At 33.3% G+C, this 24437-nt stretch overlaps 1 protein-coding gene across 1 annotated transcript in view; it reads left to right on the top strand.

Annotated features, from left to right (window-relative positions):
- Positions 1-5760, top strand: part of LOC106463495 (monocarboxylate transporter 10-like) — a gene marked incomplete at its 5' end in the record, with an annotated part of 7430 nt that extends 1670 nt beyond the window's left edge. The window contains 4 exons of the mRNA XM_022391459.1: positions 1222-1496; positions 2265-2646; positions 4996-5200; positions 5378-5760. Of these exons, the coding sequence (XP_022247167.1) occupies positions 1222-1496; positions 2265-2646; positions 4996-5200; positions 5378-5639 (1124 nt within the window). The remainder of the gene's footprint in view (positions 1-1221; positions 1497-2264; positions 2647-4995; positions 5201-5377) is intronic.
- Positions 5761-24437: the final 18677 nt, after the last annotated feature.

Here is a 24437-nt window from a genome sequence, read left to right as displayed (position 1 = left end):
GCCCAAGAGTTGGCGGTGAGTGATGATGACTAGCTGCCTTCCCTCTAGTCTTAAACTGCTAAATTAGGGACGGCTAGCACAGATAGCCCTCGTGTTGCTTTGCGCGAAATCAAAAACAAACAAACAAACACATTCTCAACGTTATAACTAGATTGTTAGACTATGGAAATTGCTTCACTTCTGAAACAAACACTTTTGCATTTTTTTCTTTTAAATGCTTTGGCGATTTTTCTTTTTCCAAATATACAAGGCACTTTTCATTGACTGTTGAAGGCCTGGAATGGCCTAATGGTTAACGTTCTGGACTGTGAATCCAATACTCCATGGTTCTCAAGTTACCGCACTTCCACGCTCGAAACTTTGGGGCTTTGTGAGCATTATAAGAGTGATTGTCAAATCCCATTATTCGGTCAGAGTTGCCCAAGAGTTGATGGTGCCTTCCTTCTAGTTGACCAGTTCATAGTTAGGAACGCTCTGTACAGATAGCCATTAATTAGCTTTGTGAGAATACCTTCGTTGATCTCAATGGTATTGTTCGCTCTCTAAGAAGACGTTACAATATTGCTATAGTAAGCAAAGTCTCTAGATTATAATCCTATTGAGAACTGTTGGGCAGAATTGAGCTGGAATATTGCTGACCACGACCCTAAACCACCTACCTGTAGCTGAGTTGCAGTACCTTCTGGTGAGAAGTTGGGATGAAATCACGGTGGATTACATCAATAACGTAATTGACAGCATGCCAAGTGCAGAATATTTATTTGAACTCATATAAGGTTACAGACGCTATTTATAATAATTTGATATTATGTTTTGTCATTATATATGTTTGGTAAGGTTTTGATGCAAGGCTGAATTACACATCTTTCTACAGGTGTCTGATAAAATTGTTTGCTCTTCTATTGAATCGTTCGTGATGTCCATAAACCAGTCTTATTATACAAATTACATATGTAGATGTTTATTATAAAATACATTTCTCAATTTGACAGCGCTAAGTGTATATGTATTCCATCTTAATAATAATGATATTATTTGTTACAAAATATGCAAACATTTTGGTGAAGACTGTATTTAGGTGTTATTAATATTTTGTAATATCCAGTTTAACAGAAGTACAAATAAGTTCCAACTCCAACCTAACACATTTGTTAGTAAATCGTAATAATTATCATGAAAACACGTTTTGTAACTAGTAACACCTTTTTTTTAGGAGAGCAGGATGGAGACTTGGACTTCAAGAAATCACTGGTGTCGTTTTTATTACTTTCTTACTGGGGGTATTTTATCGACCAGCATCCTTGTACCACCCACAAAGACGAGCCATTCTTCACTTGAAGAGTCTGCAGAAGCGATCTAAAGCCAAGGATAAGAAGGCGATTGTAGAAAAAAACCCATTCTTCGACTTTGGAGTGCTGAAGTCTAGAACTGTACAGATACTTCTTCTGGGAACTGGACTGGCTGCCTTTGGAGCTCACACACCTCTTATTTTACTCGTGAGTTGTTCAACGGTTAGTTAGCATCAGGGCTAATCAGGTCTCCCTTCTAGAGTCTACGAAGAGTCCTCCTTAAATTTCTATACGTACCCTCTTAAAGTTTGGTAATGAGTAAATTGTCTAACATATAGATGCATGTATTTGTCACGTACGCTATATATCATTTTCTTTCCAAGTCTATCTATATTACGTTATAATATCACAGCATTACACACTGTATACCTAAGAAAAGTAAAATAAAGCTATCAGTACACTATTCAAATTTTTATTTAATCATTTTCTTTCCGTGAATTCCCTAACTCCACTTGCACCCCAAATTATCTCTACGAGGAGGAGTTCCTTCTGAGCACCACAGATTAGTAACGAAATCATGACAAGCTTATAACAAAAATTGTATGATTTTTACGGAAAATTAGTTCTACATGTTTACTGAGACATGCGTGTAATTAAGTTAAAATACTATAAAAAACGGCCATCTGTGCTCCAATACAAGGTGGTATTCTTTAATAAGATGGTGAAATGTATTAAAAACGTTGATCCATTAACATTTTATCTAAGTGTTATCTATTTTGAAAAGAATAAGTTTTCTCTTCTTCAACCATAAAAACGGTTTTATGTTGTATTTTTACTTTCAAATTTGGATTAGAGGCCAAGGCCAGTGTTTAAGATAATATATTTCTTACACTGAAATGTAATGATCATAACATCATTTTATAACTATTTTTCGTTTTTACTATATCTTTTAACAGTTATACAATATACATGTAGGTTTATCAAGGTGAAAAAGAAGGCTTGGATTACCAGTCTCTGCTGCTGCTTCAAGTATTTTTAGGCATAGCTTTTATCTTTGGCAGTGGAGCATTTGGCTTCATCATTGTAAAAAACAGTGTTCAATGCATGATCGCCCGTCAGTACCTCTGTCAAGCTTCTTCGTTCATGATTAGCGCTTCTCTACTAGCTTTTACAGCTTTAGAAGAATATCAGGGATACGTGCTTTTTGTGTGGATTTATGGACTTTTCTACGGAGGTTACAACTACTCGCTAAAGATGTTTACCTTCGAAAAAGTTCGAGCTCGCAATTTTGCGAGAGCTTGGGGTTTTGTCCAGTGGGTACAAGCCGTTCCCTTTGCTATAGGAATTCCTGTTACAGGTAAGTAAGAATCTTTTCGTTATTAGCCGAAAGGCTTTGATATCTGAATATATAATTCATATTCTTAATATTCATTGTATAATTTGATTCGGAGTGGTATTGCTATTTCAAAATGAACGTATATTTTATCGAATCAAACAGATAGGCTTTTGTAGTGTATGTCGATGAATATAATAATACATTATATATGAATAACTAAAAGCAACGCTAAAGAACCTATAAAAATATGAGAAAACAACAACAAAATAAAAACACCTAACAGCAAAATTTCTGGTTGATCACATCTCCCTTACTGGTCAACCGAAAACCACAGCAAGATATGTTAGTTGCACATTAAAATAGAACTACCAATACAAGTTGTGTATTTGAAACTGCTGAATAAACAGCCAACATATTTTGACTCAACCCAAAATAGGATCCAAAAATTATATGGTAAAATAAGTTTCTGCCGAATTACTCCGCTAGAGTTTGATGACTATATATGTTGCCCACCTCTTATTTGTTTTTCACATATATCTATTTGACTTATTTTGCTGACTCCACAACTTCAAAAGAGTAGTGTTACAGGTTTTGTTGAACTTTAGAAGCAATGATATAAAACATCTTGGTATATAGCATGCTTATGGTAATATTTTTCTCTTTACTGATCGAGAACAGATATTCATTTTATTTCTATTATAATTCAACTAATAAGCTCTGAATGATGTCGTTTCTACAAGTAGGTTCGTTTGTCCAACTAATGTGTTGTCATGTCAATAGACTCTTTCTGGTAAAAAATAAATGTTTTTGTGAAAAAAACAAAAACGGTAGCTTGTCTGGTTTTATCTTCTTCCTCTGATGCGCAGCAGCTAGAAATAACTGCCATAATCAATTTAAAATAAACGAGCAGAATTTAAGGTGTCTTTTGGTGGGACGTTGTAAATGTACCTTGGATGATATTTGTAAGTTACGGCTGCTACTACACCTTAAATATAAAGATAGTTATAAATAAAATTGGGTTAGATCATCAAATGTTTTAATTTGTTAAAATAAATAATTTACTCCGTTCGTAGCACATAAAAAACTACAAACATATCAACACCAACTGCAAATGAGTGAAAAATAATATATAATAATGAGTCGTATTCATACTTAATTCTTGTTTTATAATTTACGAAATGCTAATATCAGTTATATTTATTTTTCGTCTTAAACTGATCTAATAAAACAAGATAACAACAAGTTTCAGCGGAATAATTATTTTATCCGACAAGACAGACTCGAACGTATGATAAATTTTTATGACCTGTCTATCTAAGTGTTATTTTACTAACTCTGTTTTTGTTTACTAACTGGTTTTTGTCTACATTTTCACTAAATCACTATGACTGTATTAATAGAAATTCTAAGATATTTAATTGATAAGCATTTATACCAATTCATGTAAAAAAATCATATCGGAAAAATATGCTATTATTCGATTACGTAAAACCTAGATGTAATCATATAACGTCTAAAGGAACAAACCGAAACTCATCTGATATGAATAATTTCATATCCTATTTCTAGCTAAAGCACAAGTTTTTCTCATACCGAATTTTTTCATCATCATTTTTACTGAATAGTGATAACTGACTTCTGAATCACTACTGGACTTATGAATGCGCATCCATCAATCAATTTTAAAACGGGAAGATTCCATTTTATATCAACTGACAGAAAAAAAGTACTATAACTTTCCCTTAGTAACACATTAATCAATTAGATGCATGTATCGACTCTACAGTCAAGACTAAACAAGAAAACTGACTTATTATCGATACTTGGAGAAAGATAAATTAATCATTTTACTGTTATTCTAGTGTTACCCTTCTAAATTTCTAATATTAAACTTTTACTTTGTAATATATCAACTGTCAAAAGCAATTCACGTGTGAATAACCCTCTGTTCACTAAAACATTCTGAAATACTGTACGTCCAAAACGTCAGAAATTCTCCTAACATGGTGTAACGTAGCAATGTACACAAAATTTAACTACTAATATTTTATTGGGTAGAAAATAAACAGATTATGGTAATAGTTCTCAGTTATCTCAAACTTCCACTGCAGAACTGAAACAAGCAGATTTTCAAGAATTAAACTACTTTGTGTGTTTTCACTTTTTCTTAAAACTCCTAGAGGCAAAGTAACAAGTAACATTTGATCCACCAAAATTTCACTACATAAGCCTAAAAAAATCCATATTGCATACATTTTAAAACTAGTATTATAGTCTCGAAGAAACGATAATGTAGACATTCTTTTGTTTCTAAATACATTCTATAACTATAGATTAACATATATTATTCTAATCTAATTCTTTATACAGGTTACATCAATGAACAGTATGGTGGAAAGATGGGTTACTATCTGTCGTCTGCATTTACGTTTCTGGGAAGCGTAACTTTATTTCTCATAGACGTTCATAAAAGAAGTGTTCAAAAGCGGAAAATGAGTATATTTAGTGATAGTAGAAGATGTTCGGACACTTGCCTCAGCAGCAGGAGCCGACGGTCATCTTTTCAGGATTCGACGTTTGGACGCAATCCGCCGCTCTCCCGGCTCCAGCAGCGCAGCTTGACCTTTAGTAACTACACGGACTTACGAAAGCAGGAGTTGACCTGCATTTCAGAAGAAGTGGCTTTGGAACATTTTATGGTGGACGACTGTATCACTTCCTGTAATAAGGAAGAGAAATACTTGATGTTAAGCGAGTTCGAACAAAATTTAAACAAAACCCAAGAGGAACTAGTTGATGAAAGAAGGAGTAAAGCATTCAGAAAAACCCCTGTCATCAGTCCTCCCAGATTTGAAACTTGCCCAAGCTGTATGAAGTACGTCCCGCCACCAGAAAACTGTACCAATAATCAAATACCCATCTCAGACTTGTCGTTAGTTCGGTCGACCGGCCGTCAGTTGGAAAAAACTGCTTGTAATGTGGATGTAATTGAGGAGGTTACCACGCCATTGTGATTTGTTTCGAAATACGTAAATTAAACACGGGGAAGATAACTTGCCTCCTTAAGACGTATGATGAACATATTAATTCGTATTTTTAAAGAATAATATGATTGAAAATAAAGATTTATGTTTTCTCTGATCAATATCATTAAGGAATTAAACTGTAAACTGGCCAGATTTACGATACTCGTCGTCATAACTCTAAACAAGTATTTGACAGACACCGCATGGTCCAAGTAATAGCATCTTTGTTATATTCTGAATTAAACTATATTGTCTTGCCATCTGGTGCTAAGAATATGAATTACTATACATATATATTATTTTTGCTTGATCATAAAAGTTTACAGTGATTTGATGTTCCGATTTTATTATTAATCTCAAACATTCACCTTAGTATGAATATACACAGTGAAAGCGAAGGTATTTTAGGATTTTGAAATTTACTTCTTCCTCATAATATTAGTTTACTTCTATTACCGTGCAATACGTCAAATATTTAAACCTATATACGGATATCTACTAATGTTTATCAGGAAGGGGTTTGTACTATTAGACGAAACTGAACAAAACAACGACAAAAAACGACCTAATACAACACATGTATTCTGGAATTTTAAACATTTAAGACAAATAATGTATTTTTGTACAACATATAAATCATTATCAGCCTAAGAAAAAAATAATATATATAAAGTTCTTCTATTTAATGAACAGCCATATAAGATTTTTTTTCTACGTAATAACTGTTCGGTATTCGATGTTTTAATACGTTTGTTTGTTTGTAATTAAGCACAAAGCTACACAATGGGCTATCTGCGCTTTGCCCACTACGGGTATCGAAACCCGGATTTTAGCGTTGTAAGTCCACAGACATACCGCTGTGCCACTAGGGGGCTGTTTTAATATAGTGGATAATTTGAAGAAGCAACGTTCTTTAAGCGCATAGCACAGTAAGCCCTGCCTCTAGCATGGAAAAACCTAGCCCCAAACTGGGAACGACGTTATTTTTATGATGCTTTTCCTAATGTAAGAAAAGAAGTATACAACACATGATACATACAATATTTCTAACATAATTTGATATAAAATTTACGTAGCGACTTATTGTTGCGATGAAAAAAGCAATTTCTTAATAGAAACTCACGTCTAACTGGAAAAAAAAATCCTATAACTAATAGATAGCCCTCGTGTAGCTTTGCGTGAAATTCAAACAAACAAACAATATTTGTGTTTAATTTAGCATTTTGGCAATGTAGCACGTTATAAAAAATTTCTATAAAATATCTCTCACACTAAGTTTAAAGAATAACGTTCCTTGAAAGGTCCGCTACATCTTAGTTTGTTTTTTCCTTGATTTATTTAACCAGTTATGCACATTAGTAGAATTATTCATTGAATGTATTGTATTTGTTGCAGTAAAGTTGCACTATAACGTATATGCACGATATCCGCCACCGGGGATCAAACCCCGGATTTTAGCGTTTTAAGTCCATAAGCTTACCGCTGATCCACCAGAGGACTCAGTGAATACAAGGGTTCATCTTCTGTGAGTTAAAATAGTTTTAACTTATAAATAGAAACATTCAAAGGAACACATTATGCAACAGTCACAAAATTAGAAGTGAAGAGCAGACCAAACTTTAATATATTTTTCGTTTTTAACAATTAGTTTCCTCCTATGAACTGTTTCCATAAAAAAATCATCTATGTTATATATTCTGGCAAACTAATTACCGCTTAGTGTTTGTGATTTGTTTTTATGTTCCTGGTGGTTAGGGCTCGCAACCTGTTGGAGACGGGTTCAAATCCCGTCACCAAACATGCTCGCCCTTTCAGCCGTGGGAGCGTTATAATGTGACAGTCAACCTCTTATCGTCGGTAAAGAGTAGCCCAAGAGTTGGCGGTGGACGATGTTGACTAGTTGCCTTCCCTCTAGTCTATCACTTCTTAATTAATGACAAACTAGCACAGATAGCCCTCAGACAGAGTCAATAACCAAAGCAACCGTAATATGCACATAATGTTGACGATACATTATTTCGTAATTGTTACTCCGAATCCGCATGCATCTCTATATTAGTATTAGCATAACGGTCGTTTTGAACAATACATCCAGATGTCACCAGTTCATCCTCAGATTTCCTCCAGATATTGCAAACGATTACTTTACACTGTTTAATTGTTTGTTTTAGAGCAAAGCTACACAATGGGTTATCAATGCGGTGTCCACCGCAATAAATCAATCTCCTTATTTGAATCTGGTTTAAGTGTGTATAATTAAACTGAATTTGAGATTTGTATTTCATATACTTTTAGTCATGAGAATAAAACTTACTAAAATTGCTTTTATGTTTATTAATATTTCAGAATTTAAACTCATGTTTCAGTTTGTTTAGCGAACAGAAAGAACGAATCTTAGAAAGTTTGAAACGCTGCTCTTTGTCTTTATAAAAAGAAATGCAACCATTGCTTTTGTTCTTGGGTTTTTAATCGCAAAGCAACATAATAGGCTATCTGTATTCTATCCACCGTAGGAAAGCAAACCCCGGATTTTAGCATAGTAAGCACGTAAACTTACCATTGACCCACCGAGAGACTAGTCATTGCAAAAAGTCAATAATATAATTTGTGTTTTTATTTTTGACTTTTGAGATAATTATCTCTGATAATTGCCTGTACTGCCTCAAAAGCTAGATAATCATAATCGCTTCAGTCAAACTTCTAATGGTAAACACATAGTAATTCATTTATATGTGTATTATTTCGAAGTACTCACAATAAATACCAAATATAAATGAATAACTTGAGAAGTTTGATAACAATTAAAAAACCATTGCAGTTTTGGAAGGTAATACCTAACAATAGTCATTAGTCGAAACTTGTATATCAAGAGTGGTAAGTCAGTGATAAAGCTAGCTCAGAGTTACCAGATCTCCGCCACAACTAGGAATTTTAGTCTTCCTGTGGAAAGCAAGGTGTAGTGTTTTGCTGTAAATGAAATACAAAGGGCAATATACAGCATTGAAATTCAAATAAAACACTTTATTTGCTGAAGAACAACAGTAGTTAACTACTACATTATAATCTGAAAATAAGTAACATAAATGAATAACTGTATCAAACTTTAGGTAAATGAAATAAACTATATTTCTAGTGAGATTGTTTAAATAATAAAAAATACATACGTAGTCAAAGGATGTAGAATGTACGAAACGAAGACAAGATTTTCATAGCGAGTCTTCACTCCTTCATAATCAGAACAACCTGTCTGAAAATGACAGAATTGCCTTCACAATTCACCATCTTTCTGTAGCTACCTAATTAGAAAATTGAATCCCAAGAGCTCAGAAATATCTCTGCTTCATGCGAAAGTCATAGAGCAGCCTTCTAAACCCAATATAGATAATTAGTAATGAATAACTAAAGAAACCAACGCCAAGAGCTGAGTTTAGTATATGAACGCTACTGGTTGTAGGGTGTTTCAAAACTTAGAAAATATTTAGAAACATTTTGCATAGACTATATTCATTTATACTATGGTAGAATGACATATATGATATTTTAATACCACAATCTCCTTCTCCCATCTTTATGCTTGTCCTCGAACTGAACCTATTTTAAATTTAACATTGATTTAAAATTTATAATGTGATCGAGCAAAATTAAATGAAAATTACATCCCTCAGCTAGACTGGATGCAATCCCAACAGAACATCATGAGACATACAAGATGATAACATACAAAATGAACCACACATGGATAAGATTCATATGTACAACAAACACTCTCACTAACACACAATCTGCTACCTAAGCATGTAACATTATAAAAAAGAAAACTTTTAAAATACAATGTTACATAGTTAAAACCATTCAGATACATTAGAAACACAGATAACTGCAAATTAAACCTATTTTAAAAAAGTCACGAAATTTAGTACTAAATACAGCAAAATTAACTCATTATGAAAAAAAGACTAGATTTACACACACACACACTCTCTCTCTCTCTCTATATATATATATATACATATGCATGTATCTTTAGTGATTCATTATCTGTATATATATATATATATAAGCACTGAGAATACACAATAATAAAGTATTAAGGAAAAATAAACCATCGTCATAATGATAAAAAGATGGACAAGTGTGAAAAAGATATGTGACATCTAATATTGATTAAGATGTAAAAGATAGTGAGGCACTTGACTGTTGATTGTGTGGTATAAAAATCGTAAACAAAAGAACTGAATACAAATAAATAAATATTATTGAATCAAATTAATAAAACAAAACTGATGAAATTAAACAAAATCAGTGCATCAAGGTCAAATTCAGCAAAAGTCAAAATCAATATAACAACAAAACGCATTCCAAGTATCTATTATCATCTGGATTCTCTAGACATAGAATAAAAAATGAAACCCTCCTCCTTTTTGAACAACATAAATTCCTTAAGGGTAAAATTTCACACAGATAGCACAAATAAATCAAACTCTTTATAGAGCAGAATCAAATATGAGTGTTTACCTTATCCAAACAGAGCGTCGGTGATCATGGTCTTCCACAGATCTCTTCTCCTTGAGGCACAAAGAATTACCAATGCCGATACATTCATCCATTTCAATAGACTCTTGACATTAGTCAACCACTGTCTTCCACGGTCTATCACTCTTTCCAGTTACGATCAGACTTTCAATTACATGTATATATATACACATATAAAGGAATCATTTAACTGTTTCTGGACAAAAGGAGTGTCCCTGATATTCCCTAATTATTTCATTATCGTAGAATAATTCAGTCAAACTGCATGAAATTTAGTACAGGCTTTGTAAAGGTTTTTGCAATTTCTTCATCAAAATATCCTATAATATGACTTAGTGCTTCTATCACTTTGTAATCGTGAAACCTGGAAATTACTTTTTTGGGAGACATTGTTTTGGAAACAAATGAAAACATTGAAATACTTCCTATTGTCTTAGAATTCTTCTTCTTCTTAATTATTGATCAGAAATACCATCCATTCAGCTACTTCAAAATCATTTGATATTCAATTATATTTTTCTTTTGATACTTGAATTTCATGATTGTAGCATTCATCATTCCTAAATTTAGCTCATAAAACACTACAAAAAATTGACAAATATTTATCAGTGTTCTTGGATCCATCTCTCAAAATGGCATCACCATTATCTCTGTCAAGTATTGAATCATAATTTTTGTCAACAGTATTCATAGTTAACATTATCTGATATCTAATAAGTATGGTTTGTTTTCAATAAATAATAAGTTTTTATTTGTATTTGTTGTATGAATATAATAAACTTAACAATATATTGAAATAAAAATTGTAACATCTGAATGGTTTTCCATTATTTTCCAAACTTCTTGAACCTAAGCCCGGCAGGGCCAGGTGGTTAGGGAGCTCGACTCGCAATCTGCGGGTCGCTGGTTCGAATTCCCACCCCACCAAACTTGCTCGCCCTTTCAGCCGTAGGAGCGTTATAATGTAATGGTAAATCCCACTATTCGTTGGTAATAGAGAAGCCCAAGAGTTGGCGGTGGGTGGTGATGACTAGCTGCCTTCCCTTTAGTCTTACACTGCTAAATTAGGGATGGCTAGCGCAGATCCCCCTCGTGTAGCTTTGCGTGAAATTCAAAAACAAACAAACAAATCATAAACCTAATTAAACTTCCCTTATGTATTGTTATAGAAGAAATTTCCATTAGGTATCAAACAGATATAAAATAAACATTTTCAGAAACGAAAAGGAGATCAAAAGAAGCCATAAACATTTCCCAGATCTGTGGTTTGTTCCTAAGTGTTTAAACTTTGCTTTAAAGTCCGTTGTACCCTATAGGAGCTATTGGTTGCTAATAAGTCGACAAATACAAATTATTATTAACTCCGTTTTGTTTACTCGGTATTGATGTAGGTAAAATAGGATACCTTCTATCGAGTCGTTTTTAGTTGTTGGCTCTAGTTATTTTTAAATTGAGCTTTCAAACGTGAGGCAACTAGGGTATGTGTTAATAGAACTACCGAAAGAGAAAGAAAATCACTAAAAATAAAAACAAATGTACGAATTAGTATATTTCTAAGGGACGATAGTTTCTTTAGGAATATAAATTAAACGTCCAGGTGAGCAGACAAATTCTAAAAAAATAAAAACAATCGATAAATGCATCTTTTTCAGGTTTTAAGTTAGCATTTTTTCATTTTTCTTTAAAAAACTCGCTAAATAAATGTTATATAATGCTATATTATCAATTGTTAATATCTTGGAAAGAAAACGTTTAATGTAGGATTTTAATTATATATTTTTACTCTTTGTTATGAAATTTTGATGTGGAGGGGTGTCTTTGACAATTGAAAGATGCAAATTGGTCATAACAGGGTTAAATACAATACAAAGAATAAATCCATCTAAAATGGTATTCAACCTGAGTTAATATTGAAACTGATGTTGTTATTAAATCATTGGTCATAGAACATTTGTAATACGATACAAAGGTAAGAAAGCTTCTTTCTTGTTAACTCTGTAACCACTGCAAAACACATAATGCAAGTTGCTTCAGATAAATGAGTAGTTGACACATTACAGACTCTGAATATCATGACACGAAATTTATACAGGCATTCTCAGGCTCAAAAAGCAATCTTCGTTATCGTTCATCATACAGATTCGTTCATACCTGTCAAGATTGAATAATTATCTCCTTTAGCATATTATCTTAGTATTATCTGGTACTTTAAGGAGGCCTGTGTGGTATTTGTCTTATAGAATGTATGTCTTTGGTATCTGTATGATGTTGGGCAATGTTTATTCTTTACAGCCAGACTTCTGTTCCAACAATTACATCAGTGAATTCCCTTAGTAATCTCCCGAGTCTTCTCTGCTGATCTGAAGTGTTTGTACAATTTAAGATCAGGAACCTCAGTTGTACTGCCAGTTGTGTATTTGTTTATTGGAATGTTTTATTTGAAGTAATGATAGATACACCACTGATTTAATTTACATGATCCTCATTTATCAACCATCTGTTTTTTATTTAGTGTAATTACAAATCACAGCCAAAATATATCTTTCTTCTGAAAATTGAGCTGCACAAATAAATACAGCTCGTTTTTTTGTTGTTGTTTTTTTGCAATTAGAACAGTGTTTTATGCAGGTGTCACTTCAACTGCAACTTTAGCTTGTGGTACAACCTGAGATTGCGTTTGCAGAATAGCATGAAAAACTTTCTGTGTATTAGACAGAAATGTAATGGTATTATGAACATGGACCCATTACATCCAAAGTTCTTATACACATTTAGTCAATAGTTCATGGTGTTATTGCAATGATGCAGTTTACCTGGTTACAGCTGATACTAAAATTCAACTTATGTAGGATATAATAATCTGAAATTCTGACAATCGAGCAAAGATATGTTACCATAACTCTTGCACATTTTGAGCCGACACCATTAGCAATAAGGTTTCAAGTTTCTCTATTCACTGCAAATTTCTGAGGAAAAATCTGTATTTACTGGCTGAAACATCATAAGAACAAGTAGACCCCCAATTGCACTAATAGGCACATCCCAAACCATGTTTGGGCCTGTAGAGTATATGTCATAGTAACAAACACACCTGAAGAAACTGACAGGTGACAGGTTAAACTTGATCCAGGGCTAATTAGCGCAAATTAACAAATCTGGTTATATTATCTCTCTTAAGCCTGTTATTGATTATTTGGTCTATTGGTGGACATATGGGTTCCTTATAAGTGGTACCTCTTCTGTTTCTACGTGGATCAGGATGCCTTCACACCTATCTCATCGGCACAGCTGGAGAAACAGGTTCAAGGTATTAGTCCTGCTTAACTGGTAACAAGCTACCATACAACATCTCTGGGTGTAGCATCATCAGTTTCAGTCTCTCATAACACGCATTTGGCATACTTGAGTGTTATGTGTCCAGTGGAACAGTTGGTTTTCGTTTTTACTTTGGCAACTTGAAATTACATTTTTTTACCTTTTTCCATACACACACTAGGTTGGCTCTATCGTGCTAGGGCATGCTTTACACTGTAAGCATCACAACTCATTGATGTATGCAGCTATATTTTCTGGACACCATGTTTATGAGCCTTTTATTCCATCTGGTAGATGGTTCTACTAGATCGAATCACTACCACAATTAAATAACAGTAACTTCTCAGTTGCAGAGTTGTCTAGGTTTTTAGATATTTTGTGTATCTGATGCCAGGCAGCTAAATAAAGCAGCAGTCTGTGAATTGCTTGTTCCTATATTCGTGAATTCCATTTGGCTACCTCGCAAAACAGCTTAAAGGAGCACTCTAGATCTTCCTTCTCCGAATCCCTGAATGATGAATATATAATTTAATTTACTTTAATACTTCTTCTTAGTTGTATCAAAAGTAACCTACTATTGTGAATGTCATTCTGTAGAAATATCTGGGGCGTTGGTGCTAACACCGATGTTCACTCTTATCTAGTAGGTGAGATTCATAACTTCAAGCTTCCTCTTACAATATATTTTCATAAGAATGTTATCATCACTGTAGCAGAAGGTTTTTTTTTGGTCCAGAGTGTCACAATGGTATCATCACTTTAGCAGAAGGCTTTCTTTTTGGTCCAGGATGTCACAATGGTATCATCACTGTAGCCGAAGGCTTTTTTTTATTGTTCAGAGTGTCCACACTTCTACTCTACTCCCAAGAAAATTAGTTGTTTATCGATAGTACATTGTGCATGTGCATGGTGCTAACCATGCTGCTAGAATGTGGATAAAGTAAGATCGGTGAATGTACTTTGCCCATTGTGCATGTGCATGGTGCTAACCATGCTGCTAGAATGTCGATAAAGTGAGATCGGTGAATGTACTTTGCCCATTGTGCATGTGCATGGTGCTAACCATGCTGCTAGAATGTCGATAAAGTGAGATCGGTGAATGTACTTTGCCCATTGTGCATGTGCATGGTGCTAACCATGCTGCTAGAATGTCGATAAAGTGAGATCGGTGAATGTACTTTGCCCATTGTAGCTTAACCTTTTTTCTTTCTGAGAAGTCTATCAAGTGTGATGCTACGAGAGGGCTAAATGCCAACAAACCTGTTTTGCTGTACAAAAGATACTAGAAAGTTTCAAGATAACTATGATTAGTTATATTATATCGGTGTCTTTCCTCCACTGTCCTCTAATTCGGCTGATATACAACGAGACTGACAAATATTATCAGTGGTTCCTGAAGGAGCAGACTGCAATTTTATTGTCTTGGTGGATGAGTGGAGAGTGAAAATCTGAAATACCTGTACGGTGTTGGACTTCTTTGAGTCAAATTGAGGTCCTCTGACATCACCTTCAGACCATTTTGGTTCTCTTCATAGTCTTTGTTGGAGTCTTGCCAGAATGAAAGAAACTGTACTCAAATAAAAATGGTGAATAATAAAAAAAACGAAACACATACGATCAACAAACTGAAGAATGATAGAAACAAAGAGAAAATCAGAATAAATCTGTCTCTAAACACCAAAATTGCGTTCATAATTCATCTTATCTTTGAAGCTAATTAATCAGAAAACTTGATTGTAAGAATCAATGAATACCTTCGTTCCATGTGGCACTCTATACACAAGGTAAAGTAAGACACAACAGAGCTATACAATAATACAGTTTACATGGTCGGACCGTGTAGTATAGAAATTGAAACCAAAGGTTGAATTCAAGCTCACTACTTACACCAGATATTCCACATTTTATAGGCATGGCATATATATACCATATGGGAGAGTTAGGTGTGTGATATCTGTACATCAGAAAGATGCTTGGCACTTTTGGAAGCGCCTTTGACTTATTATTTACAACTTTGTTTAAGTACTTGAAGTCCACTAATGTTATTGTATAATACTATTGTTTTATTTTGTTTTAAAAAATGCCCCCCAGTGGCACAGCGGTATATCTGCGGACTTACAACGCTAGAATCCGGGTTTCGATACCCGTGGTGGGCAGAGCACAGATAGCCCATTGTGTAGCTTTGTGCTTAATTACAAATAAGCCAACAAGTTTTAAAAATGGCTTTCAGACATTATAGTGAAAGAAACCTATTTAAATCAATGGCTTTTTGTGGTTTTTTTTATAATAAAATTTTTCAAGCTAAAACATAACATTGAATAGCTTCACTAATTTTTGACGTATTAACTATAAGTTGCTCTGATTTTTAACATAAAAGCATTCGGAACCACTTTATTATGGAATGTATAGGTAGATTTAAAAAAAAATCACTTCAACTCCACATTCTCATTGGTTCAACCAAATCAAAGATTTTTCGAGTAGTTTATGAAAATCTATTCCATCGGTACTTTATTTCAAACTAGTAGAAGTCATCAGTGTCTTATGATATTAAACGCAAAGCTCTTGCTTATATCACATGATCGATCACGAGACTGTGGTAAACTAAATATGTAGTTTTTTTTATTCATGTACTTGCAATGATTTTCACAAGTTATTTATAGGTTGCCAACTTTGAAAAACAACATGCTGGACACTGTAACTTTGTTTACATGTAACATTACCTAACTAAAACCAGTATACCGACAAAAAACTTATGGTGCTTGCATTGTTATCACTTTCCTCAAATGCGTAAGTCCTAATTCATGTCAACAATTATTTTCAATTCAGTTATTGGACTTACCAAATAACGCTACGATTTGTTTTCTAACTCGTAGAAAAATTAAATTTTGAACTCCTTTCATCTTTACTCTAGAATTACCGACACCAGTGGCTTTTTAATCACATTTTTGTAAATTGTTTATGTATCCAATTGCTTGTAGGACTATAACTTTAATGGTTACACGGTGTCTAACATTATAAGAGTCACACAAAAATATGAAAGCAAAATGCCATCAATAAAACAAATAATCCGATTAATTACTACTGATGTATCTCCAGAAATTGTGTAATTTTATTCTTGTTTGGTCAATTGTATGTAAGGGCTGTAAGAGGCAAAAGCATAAAACTACTCATTACGATGCAATACGTGAACCCAACCGGAAACGAACGGTATATAAAAAAGATGGTAATTTGACGCTTAAACAAATGTACATCGAACAAAAATCACCCCAACTAAGACAGGTTTATGGTAGGCATTATCATAGTTCACGCAGTTTTTGTCATGTACAAAGGTTTTCAGTAAGTCTCAAGATACGCTTTTTATATTCGTTTGTTTGTAATTAAGCACAAAGCTACACAATGGGCTATCTCTGCTCTGCCCGCCACGGGTATCGAAACTCGGATTCTAGCGTTGTAAGTCCGCTGACATACCGCTGTGCCACTAGGGGGCTTTTTTATGTTCAGAAAGCTACAAGAGTATTGATAAAAATCTTCATATACCTCATTAAAGAAAACGTCAATAAGTTTTTCTTACCCTTTGGAATAGTTTGTTTTAAAACCAACTTATTTTTCCTTGGGTATTAATTCATAACTGAGCAGACACTCACTGAAATTTTTCAAATCTAGTTTTTTAAATGTTTAAAACTAAACTGACAAACACGGCTACTTACAGAAAATTTCTCACGCACGTTTAACGAAATATTTACTCCAGTTGCTCAGTGTTCATTTGTTGCTTAGCATGAAATTGCACAATGTGTTATCTGTGTTGTTCCTACTTCAGGAATGGAACTCTGAATTTTAACGATATAAGCATTCAAGCTTACCACTGAGCCACTGGGGATCATTACCTAGTGTTCATTTCTCTAACTTTTAATTAACTTTTTATTACAGTTTTCGTGTTAACTTTGCAAAACTGTCAAACGTTGTAACGACCCTAACCTAATAACCCTTGTTAATTTTTTCTACACAAACGAACAGAATGGCGTGACTAGCACAAAGGTTGACGGAATTTCTGTTGCTTAAACATAAATGTTGCATGTGTTCTTTGTTCAAGGAATATAGAAATTGAAAGTCAAAATTTATGAAACAAGAATTCATAGTTCAGTGTATAAGTGAAACAACCATGCCTTTTTTTTTTGCTTTAGGTATACATTTTGGCAGAATGATAGCATTTTTTACATACTAAAAACATATAGATATGAAGACATTTGGAAAATGTATATCAAAATTGTATTTAGACATTTTCAAAGCTGCCGCCAGGTACATTTGTTTTATATGTGGGGCATTTTTATAGCACAGCCAAAATATTTATTTTAGTGTTTAGAATGATAAAAATGATAACAATAGTTTTATATTTAGGTGAAGAAGTATTTTAAGCTATAAATTTGAATAAATATCATATATTTTTCCATTCAATATCCTTCATCAAGCCTTGATAAATCCCACTGCACTGGCATGCTGCACAGATGATGAAATCTCCCAAAGTTGGTAGTTAGTATGATATAATCATGTCCACAATCCAAGAACTTTGATTCTAATGGCCATTGTACGGGCTTTTGTTTGCTTTCTTGGTATAAAATACACAAAGCTGATGGAGATTTCCTAGAGTTCCAGGATGGCCTGAATCTCAAAATATGTAGTTCTATTCGCTGTTCTGTATTCAGCATGTCTGGTATGACAATGTTAACAAACTACAGTTACAATTAAAAATAAACTACAAGGAGTTTATTCTGTTTTCTGGATGAAGTTCTGACGACTATACACCATATGTGTTGGACTTGTAGCATGAATGGAATTGCTGCCTGTTAACATGGAAAAAATAAATTAATTCATATAGGCAGTTCAAGCCACGGACGTCAAAACATACTTTTATAATTAGAACACTGAACTTGTGACACATAAGATACATAACAACTGAACACCAGACACTTAAAGGTTTAAACTGACAAAAATGTACTGACGAGGAAAAATATTCTTTACAAAAGAAAGAATATCTTTAGACACACTGGACAGCCATCAGTCACTTTTACACCTGATGTATTGGTCATTATTGATTTTGCTTGAACAACCTTGTTAAAATGTGGAAATCAATATCTTTTCTCCTTTACTTGAGGAGTTACAAGCATTGTTGTAAACTTTAAGGCAAACTGAAGTGAGTAAAATGATGGTTTTAATTGTAACATATAAATTAAGAGTCCACACAAGAATACGATATCATGTTTGGCATCTATCTTTGAAAAATGCTCCTAACATTTAAAATCATAGTTTTCTGGATTACTTCCGTATCCTAAATCTTTCAGAGGGTCCTAATTAGCAACTGTTCCAAGTTTTATTCTTTCAGTAAAACGTGTGCAATTTCCCGCCCTCTCCCCCCACCACAAAAAAAAACAACACAAAAACGAATGACACTTATCCACTAGAATATCATCACTTAAAGATGAAACTAAAAAATGTTTTATTTTTAACTGAAACAATACAGTAATTTTTACAACTTTAAATGATGAAATATTGTAACATCAGTATGTGTTTCCATTTGGTTTGAAAAGAAAAAAAGAAGATTAGTATGGTTATGATTATTTCTAAAAATTGTTAAGGGCAAGGAATACGTCCTAAGCAAGTCGATTTGAAACGAAGACGTTTGCTTCTGGTCTTTTTTGTATAAGAAAAACGCATTGTTTCGGTGATAAACTGATGTTCGATACAAAATGTACAATAAATGTTATTCTCTTATTTAGATGTTAATATAACTATTAACATGCCTACAACTAAAAATATTGAAAACATGAACTATAAGTAGTGTTTATGAAATGAGGGGATGTGGAAAGTCCCCTTTACTTAAAACGTGGTTGAACTGACAATATTACAAAAGCTATGTATTATTTACTTTCATTTACCTTTATTAAACACAACAACTGTTCAGAAAAAATAAAATAAGTGTGTCAACATCATGAGTATGGGTCTATATTTGTTTATATTTACATCTATGAAACGACTAATAGTTTTATATTGAAAGAAAGTACATAATAGCACTCTATTTATAAATTTAAACATAAAAACTTATCTATCCATACACTATCTTAACCTTTCTAAGCAGTTACTGACAGCGCCCTCTCTGGGAATGCTATTAAGATTACAAATTATTTGATGTGAAATATGTTATTTGTATTTGCAGCCTTTCTGATAATTCATACATCCTAGTCAAACTTACAACTAGCGCTGTACTTTATTTTTCTTTAAACGTAGTGTACATTAATTTTACTTGATGTTGTTAGGTAATGGTTTTTGTCTGGTGTTATCATACAATATTTTTTCTGAAGTTAATGTTCTAGTTTATATTTTTCGTCTTAAGTTAAAACTGTTTAACAGGGGGTAACCAATCATTAACACCTGCCGCCTACACGCCTACTTTTTGGGGGGGGATTGAATTCAGTGAACGTACTCAGTGTTTTCAGTGATACGTTGCGGTTCGAATTTTGGATCCACCGCTTCACAGTTCTGTATCCTGCCTATTGGGTTGTGTTAGGCACAAAAAGTATTAAACAGGAATAAATAATTATCCGAATTTCGACAAGATAGATATAATGGCTTACAGATGTATGAAATTTTTAAAGCGCAATCTAAAAGTAAATTAAATAATGAATTTCTTTTTTTTTACTATATCTGTCACTATGTATTGGGTCACGTGTGGCTCAATGGTTAGCATTCCGCTCTACGCACTTTGAAGCAGTAGGTGCGTGATAAGGGTTAAGGTTGAATCCTCTTTGTGTGCACAGCAAAGATAGCTCATTTGTGTAGCTCTGCGTTTAACAACAGACACACAGAGAAATTTGTGTCGATATTTATCCTTTACAGAATCTTATAAGTAACCAGTAATATAGTGCAATTAATGTAATTAATGTTTGTGTTTTTGTTGTTAAGCGCCAAATTATACAATGGGCTATTTGTGCTCTGCTCGCCACAGGTATCGAAATCCCATTTTTTTCGTTATAAGCATGCAGACTTATTGCTGTGCCGCTATAAATGATTATGATGTTGTTGTTTGTTATTAAGTACAAAGCTACAGAATAGGATTATCTGTGCTCTGCCCACCACGGGTATTGAAACCCGGTTTCTAGCAGTATAAGTCCGTAGACATACCGCTGTGCCACTGGGGGGGGCGGATAATTGAAATGCACATGCTTATTTTTTGTACAATTCAATTCTCTAATGTTTCCATTTCAAGGGTTCTCTACCAGTAAGGCGCGCGTTGCAGGAGAGGCTTCTCAAACTTTATAAGAGACATGGTTTCGTTCAGATAATAGGGTAGTACAACGGAATTTGTTTTTTAGGTTTATCCTTATGAAGCTAGAAAATTATGTTAAAAAGTAGAGAACCAATTGGAGACGACTCTGAATTTAGCTGGATTTCAGTGATACTCTCTGGTTCGCGCCATATTGCGGTTGTACAGTATACAAAAGAAATTGGTTTGTAGTGGGTGAAATAAGGCATGTTTTGATACGACATATGTGTGTGTGTGCATATCTGGGGAGATAGATGCCCAATTACACATTTTTAGTAAAGTGGGGCTTGACCCCAAAAACACTTAAGAATCCATTTTGTCAGCAGCCACTTTAAGCTTGACCAGTTATCAAACACTGAATGAATGGCATGGTAAAACAAGGTCTGTATTTCAAGGCATAAAGGTAAGCAAAAACATTGAGATGATTCAATATTATAGTAAATTACTAAATCAGGCGAATAAAAAGGCTATACAGATTAGAAGTACAGATAAATTAGCTTACAGTTATCAATTTGAAAAACTTCTGTTGATCACCTTGACCGTTCAAGAAACCTTTGAGCTCTGGAAAAGTTTGGAACTAACGAATGACTACTTCAATATTTTGTTAGTGCACACCTATGTAGTTTTCTGACGTTGTTTCTAAGATTTGTTAATCAAATACAGTTTGTTTTTGTATACGTATATATACACGAAGAACAGAGAAAATTTTTAAAAATCGGATAATATAATATACAATTGTCCTCTAATTTCTCACGCTATAGATATGTAACTTTGTTTTCGGTCTGATGGCTGAAAGTGTCATATGATTATAGATAGCCACACTAGTTTTCACTGTTAGACGATCATGGTGAGAGTGTTTTACAAACATAAATTTAAAAGTCTGACATAATGAATGATTTCATATAATCAAAAGAAACATCATTTGAAGAACATTTATTAAATACCGTATTTTATGTAGTTTCATGTTATTTATTCATTCATGTTATTTTTCATTTTCTCTCGAGTTGAGTAAAACATCACAGGCAAGGGGTAGTTTCACGAACGTTGATTTACACGAGTAAAGCTATTCATAGCTTCATCTATAACTAGAAACAGTGTGTTTTTCAAACATAATTCTCAGTTTAATGTATTGAAATTCAGAAGAAGGTTTTACGAAATATGTATATGTATATTTAAAGTATATTTAAAACATACTTCATTAACACAGATTCTAGCGGGTGAATTAAAACTATTCTGTTTTTCATTACATTTCATCTTTAACACACATGACAAAACATCATAACAGAGTCTTAGATTCAAAACATAAATTATTATATCTGTTTCTATATAATACGAAACGATTCTCGTGTTAGCATCAGCTCACACTTAAAGCGGTTGTGGTTTCTGTTTGATTAAGTTTAAAGCGCCAGAAAGACCAATAACATAATAGTAATAAGACTCGGCTTTGTTAAAAGGACTGAATGTAAATGATAGTTAATTGATGTAGCTGATAGTTTGAGAGTTAAAACCCATTTGTTACTTTGACAATCCAGTTTAATTCTCCGAATAATGGGTATGGTTAAGTCAAACGCATCTTTCTAAAATATAAAGCTCTGGCTGTATTGCATAACAACATTAAATAGATTTATAGAATACGTCGATTAAGAAAATAATTAAATTAAAGTTCGTTCGAGAGGTTAGCAGAACAGTTTCTTAGTTTTTCAAAAACATACGTAACGATTATAAGTACCCCAATATCTGCATATCTGTTTATCTGTCTGTTTATCTGTGTGCTTAGTAGGGCGTCGTTTCTCTGAAACTCGCATTATTGGAGAGCAGAACTCTGTATAACGTTTCTATTTCTATGTATATAGTATTTCCTGATTAACACTGTTAAGTAAATATAATAATAATTTTGTTATAGGGACGACAAAGCAAAACCTTTACTATAAAACAATATTAATCCTTTCCTTCCTCAGTTCGTTGCTATTTAAATCAAACATCTGAAACTTGATCTAAAATTATGATGGTTAGCTATACAATATACTGTAGTCTCATACAATATAGTCACAGTTATCAGTATGAAGTAAATTACAGAGAAGATGTTTGGATGTTCTTACTCAAGTGGATAGCGTTCGGACAAATTATAGCAGATTGTTGCGAACATATCCTTGTTCCTTAAAGTGTCGTCGTTAAGAACACTTGAAATTGCTTTCACACCAATGCCGTATTAATATACTAGATAGAAACAAACTTCACAGGCATCATTACGATCTTAGCAAGGTATAAAACAATTTCTTGTTAGGTATTAAGTCACATACTGAGAAAAAACAACAGCATATAAAGCAGTATATTCGTTCTTACACATGAGTCGCGCTTCATTCTATTTCTAGACCCCACCATTTTACTTTAGAAAAACGCATAAGATAATGTTAAAAGTATGATGTGAACAGAAATAAAACTTAGCGTACATATCAACTACTGCGTCTAATTGAATGGTATCATTAAGGCCACACGTGATAAGGACCTCAAAAACGACCCTTCGTGCTACCATATTATGCTATTTCAACTGGTTCGGACTACAGCGACACATACCTTGAAGGAGACTGATCGAAGAGACTTCAGTTCCTATAAGCATAAGTTAGATGCTCTTGGAAGAAACGCTACATTTCATGGAGTGATTCTAATCTTTAAAGACAGAGGAATGGTTGAGGTTACCTTACACATTCTTTGATTTCAAGTATACAATATTCATTCGAGGCTATTGTTGGTGACCATACTCCATATTGAAGTTAAATATCATTAAACGTAAATATGTAAAACAGCATCTACCAAATGTTCATTTGCGAACGTAGTTCCTCACAAGACACTACTGTGTTCATTCTGTTTAATATACCTTATATTAGAATCAGAACGTCAATTATCAGCTCAAAATCTGTGTCTGTTTTTCTCTTGATAATGATGTACAACAGAAATGGTGGGAAATAAAGGTATATTTCATCTAGATTCAGGTGTTATTATGAAAAAATAAGGTAATCACAAAACCTAAAAGTACAATTAAATTTAATAAAAACACCATAAAGTTAAACATCATTCTACTATACCCAATCTTAAGCAAAATACTACGTCTTCTACAGCATAACAAACGAAAATGTTGGTAGTTGTCTCTGTGTAAGCGTCAAGTTTTAGTGCTACGTTTTATAGTATTAAAAATGTCTTCTTCAGAGAAGTGCAAGAAAATCCTTCTAAATATAAATATTGATGAATTGATATTTTATGTTTTTCTAAAAATTGCTTTTTAATTCTCACTTTACTATTTTTCTTAGGAAAGAAACAATGCTAAAATCGCTCATAATCTAATGTTCTGAAGGAAAACAAGAAATTAGCTTCAGTCTAGTATACATAAGGCGTTTTGTGAGTTTTCATCCATGTCAACATAGAAAGCTTAAAATAACATATTTATATAACTTTAAGAAAATTTTATAATATCCACAAATTTAAAAGTATATATTTAAGTATTCTTAAGCTCTGAAGCAGACTTTTCTTTCAAGTAAGTTTTTACACACGAATAAGAACATTCGAAATAAAAACTATATATTATTTCAAGATAATAAGAGCATTTAAAAGCAGTTCTAAAATATTAT

The sequence above is a fragment of the Limulus polyphemus genome, unplaced genomic scaffold, assembly GCF_000517525.1.
Source record: "Limulus polyphemus unplaced genomic scaffold, Limulus_polyphemus-2.1.2 Scaffold53, whole genome shotgun sequence".
In the NCBI taxonomy this organism is placed as follows: Eukaryota; Metazoa; Arthropoda; class Merostomata; order Xiphosura; family Limulidae; genus Limulus; species Limulus polyphemus.
Note: the sequence above shows the minus strand (reverse complement) of the source record. Positions and strands in the feature narration are given on the sequence as shown.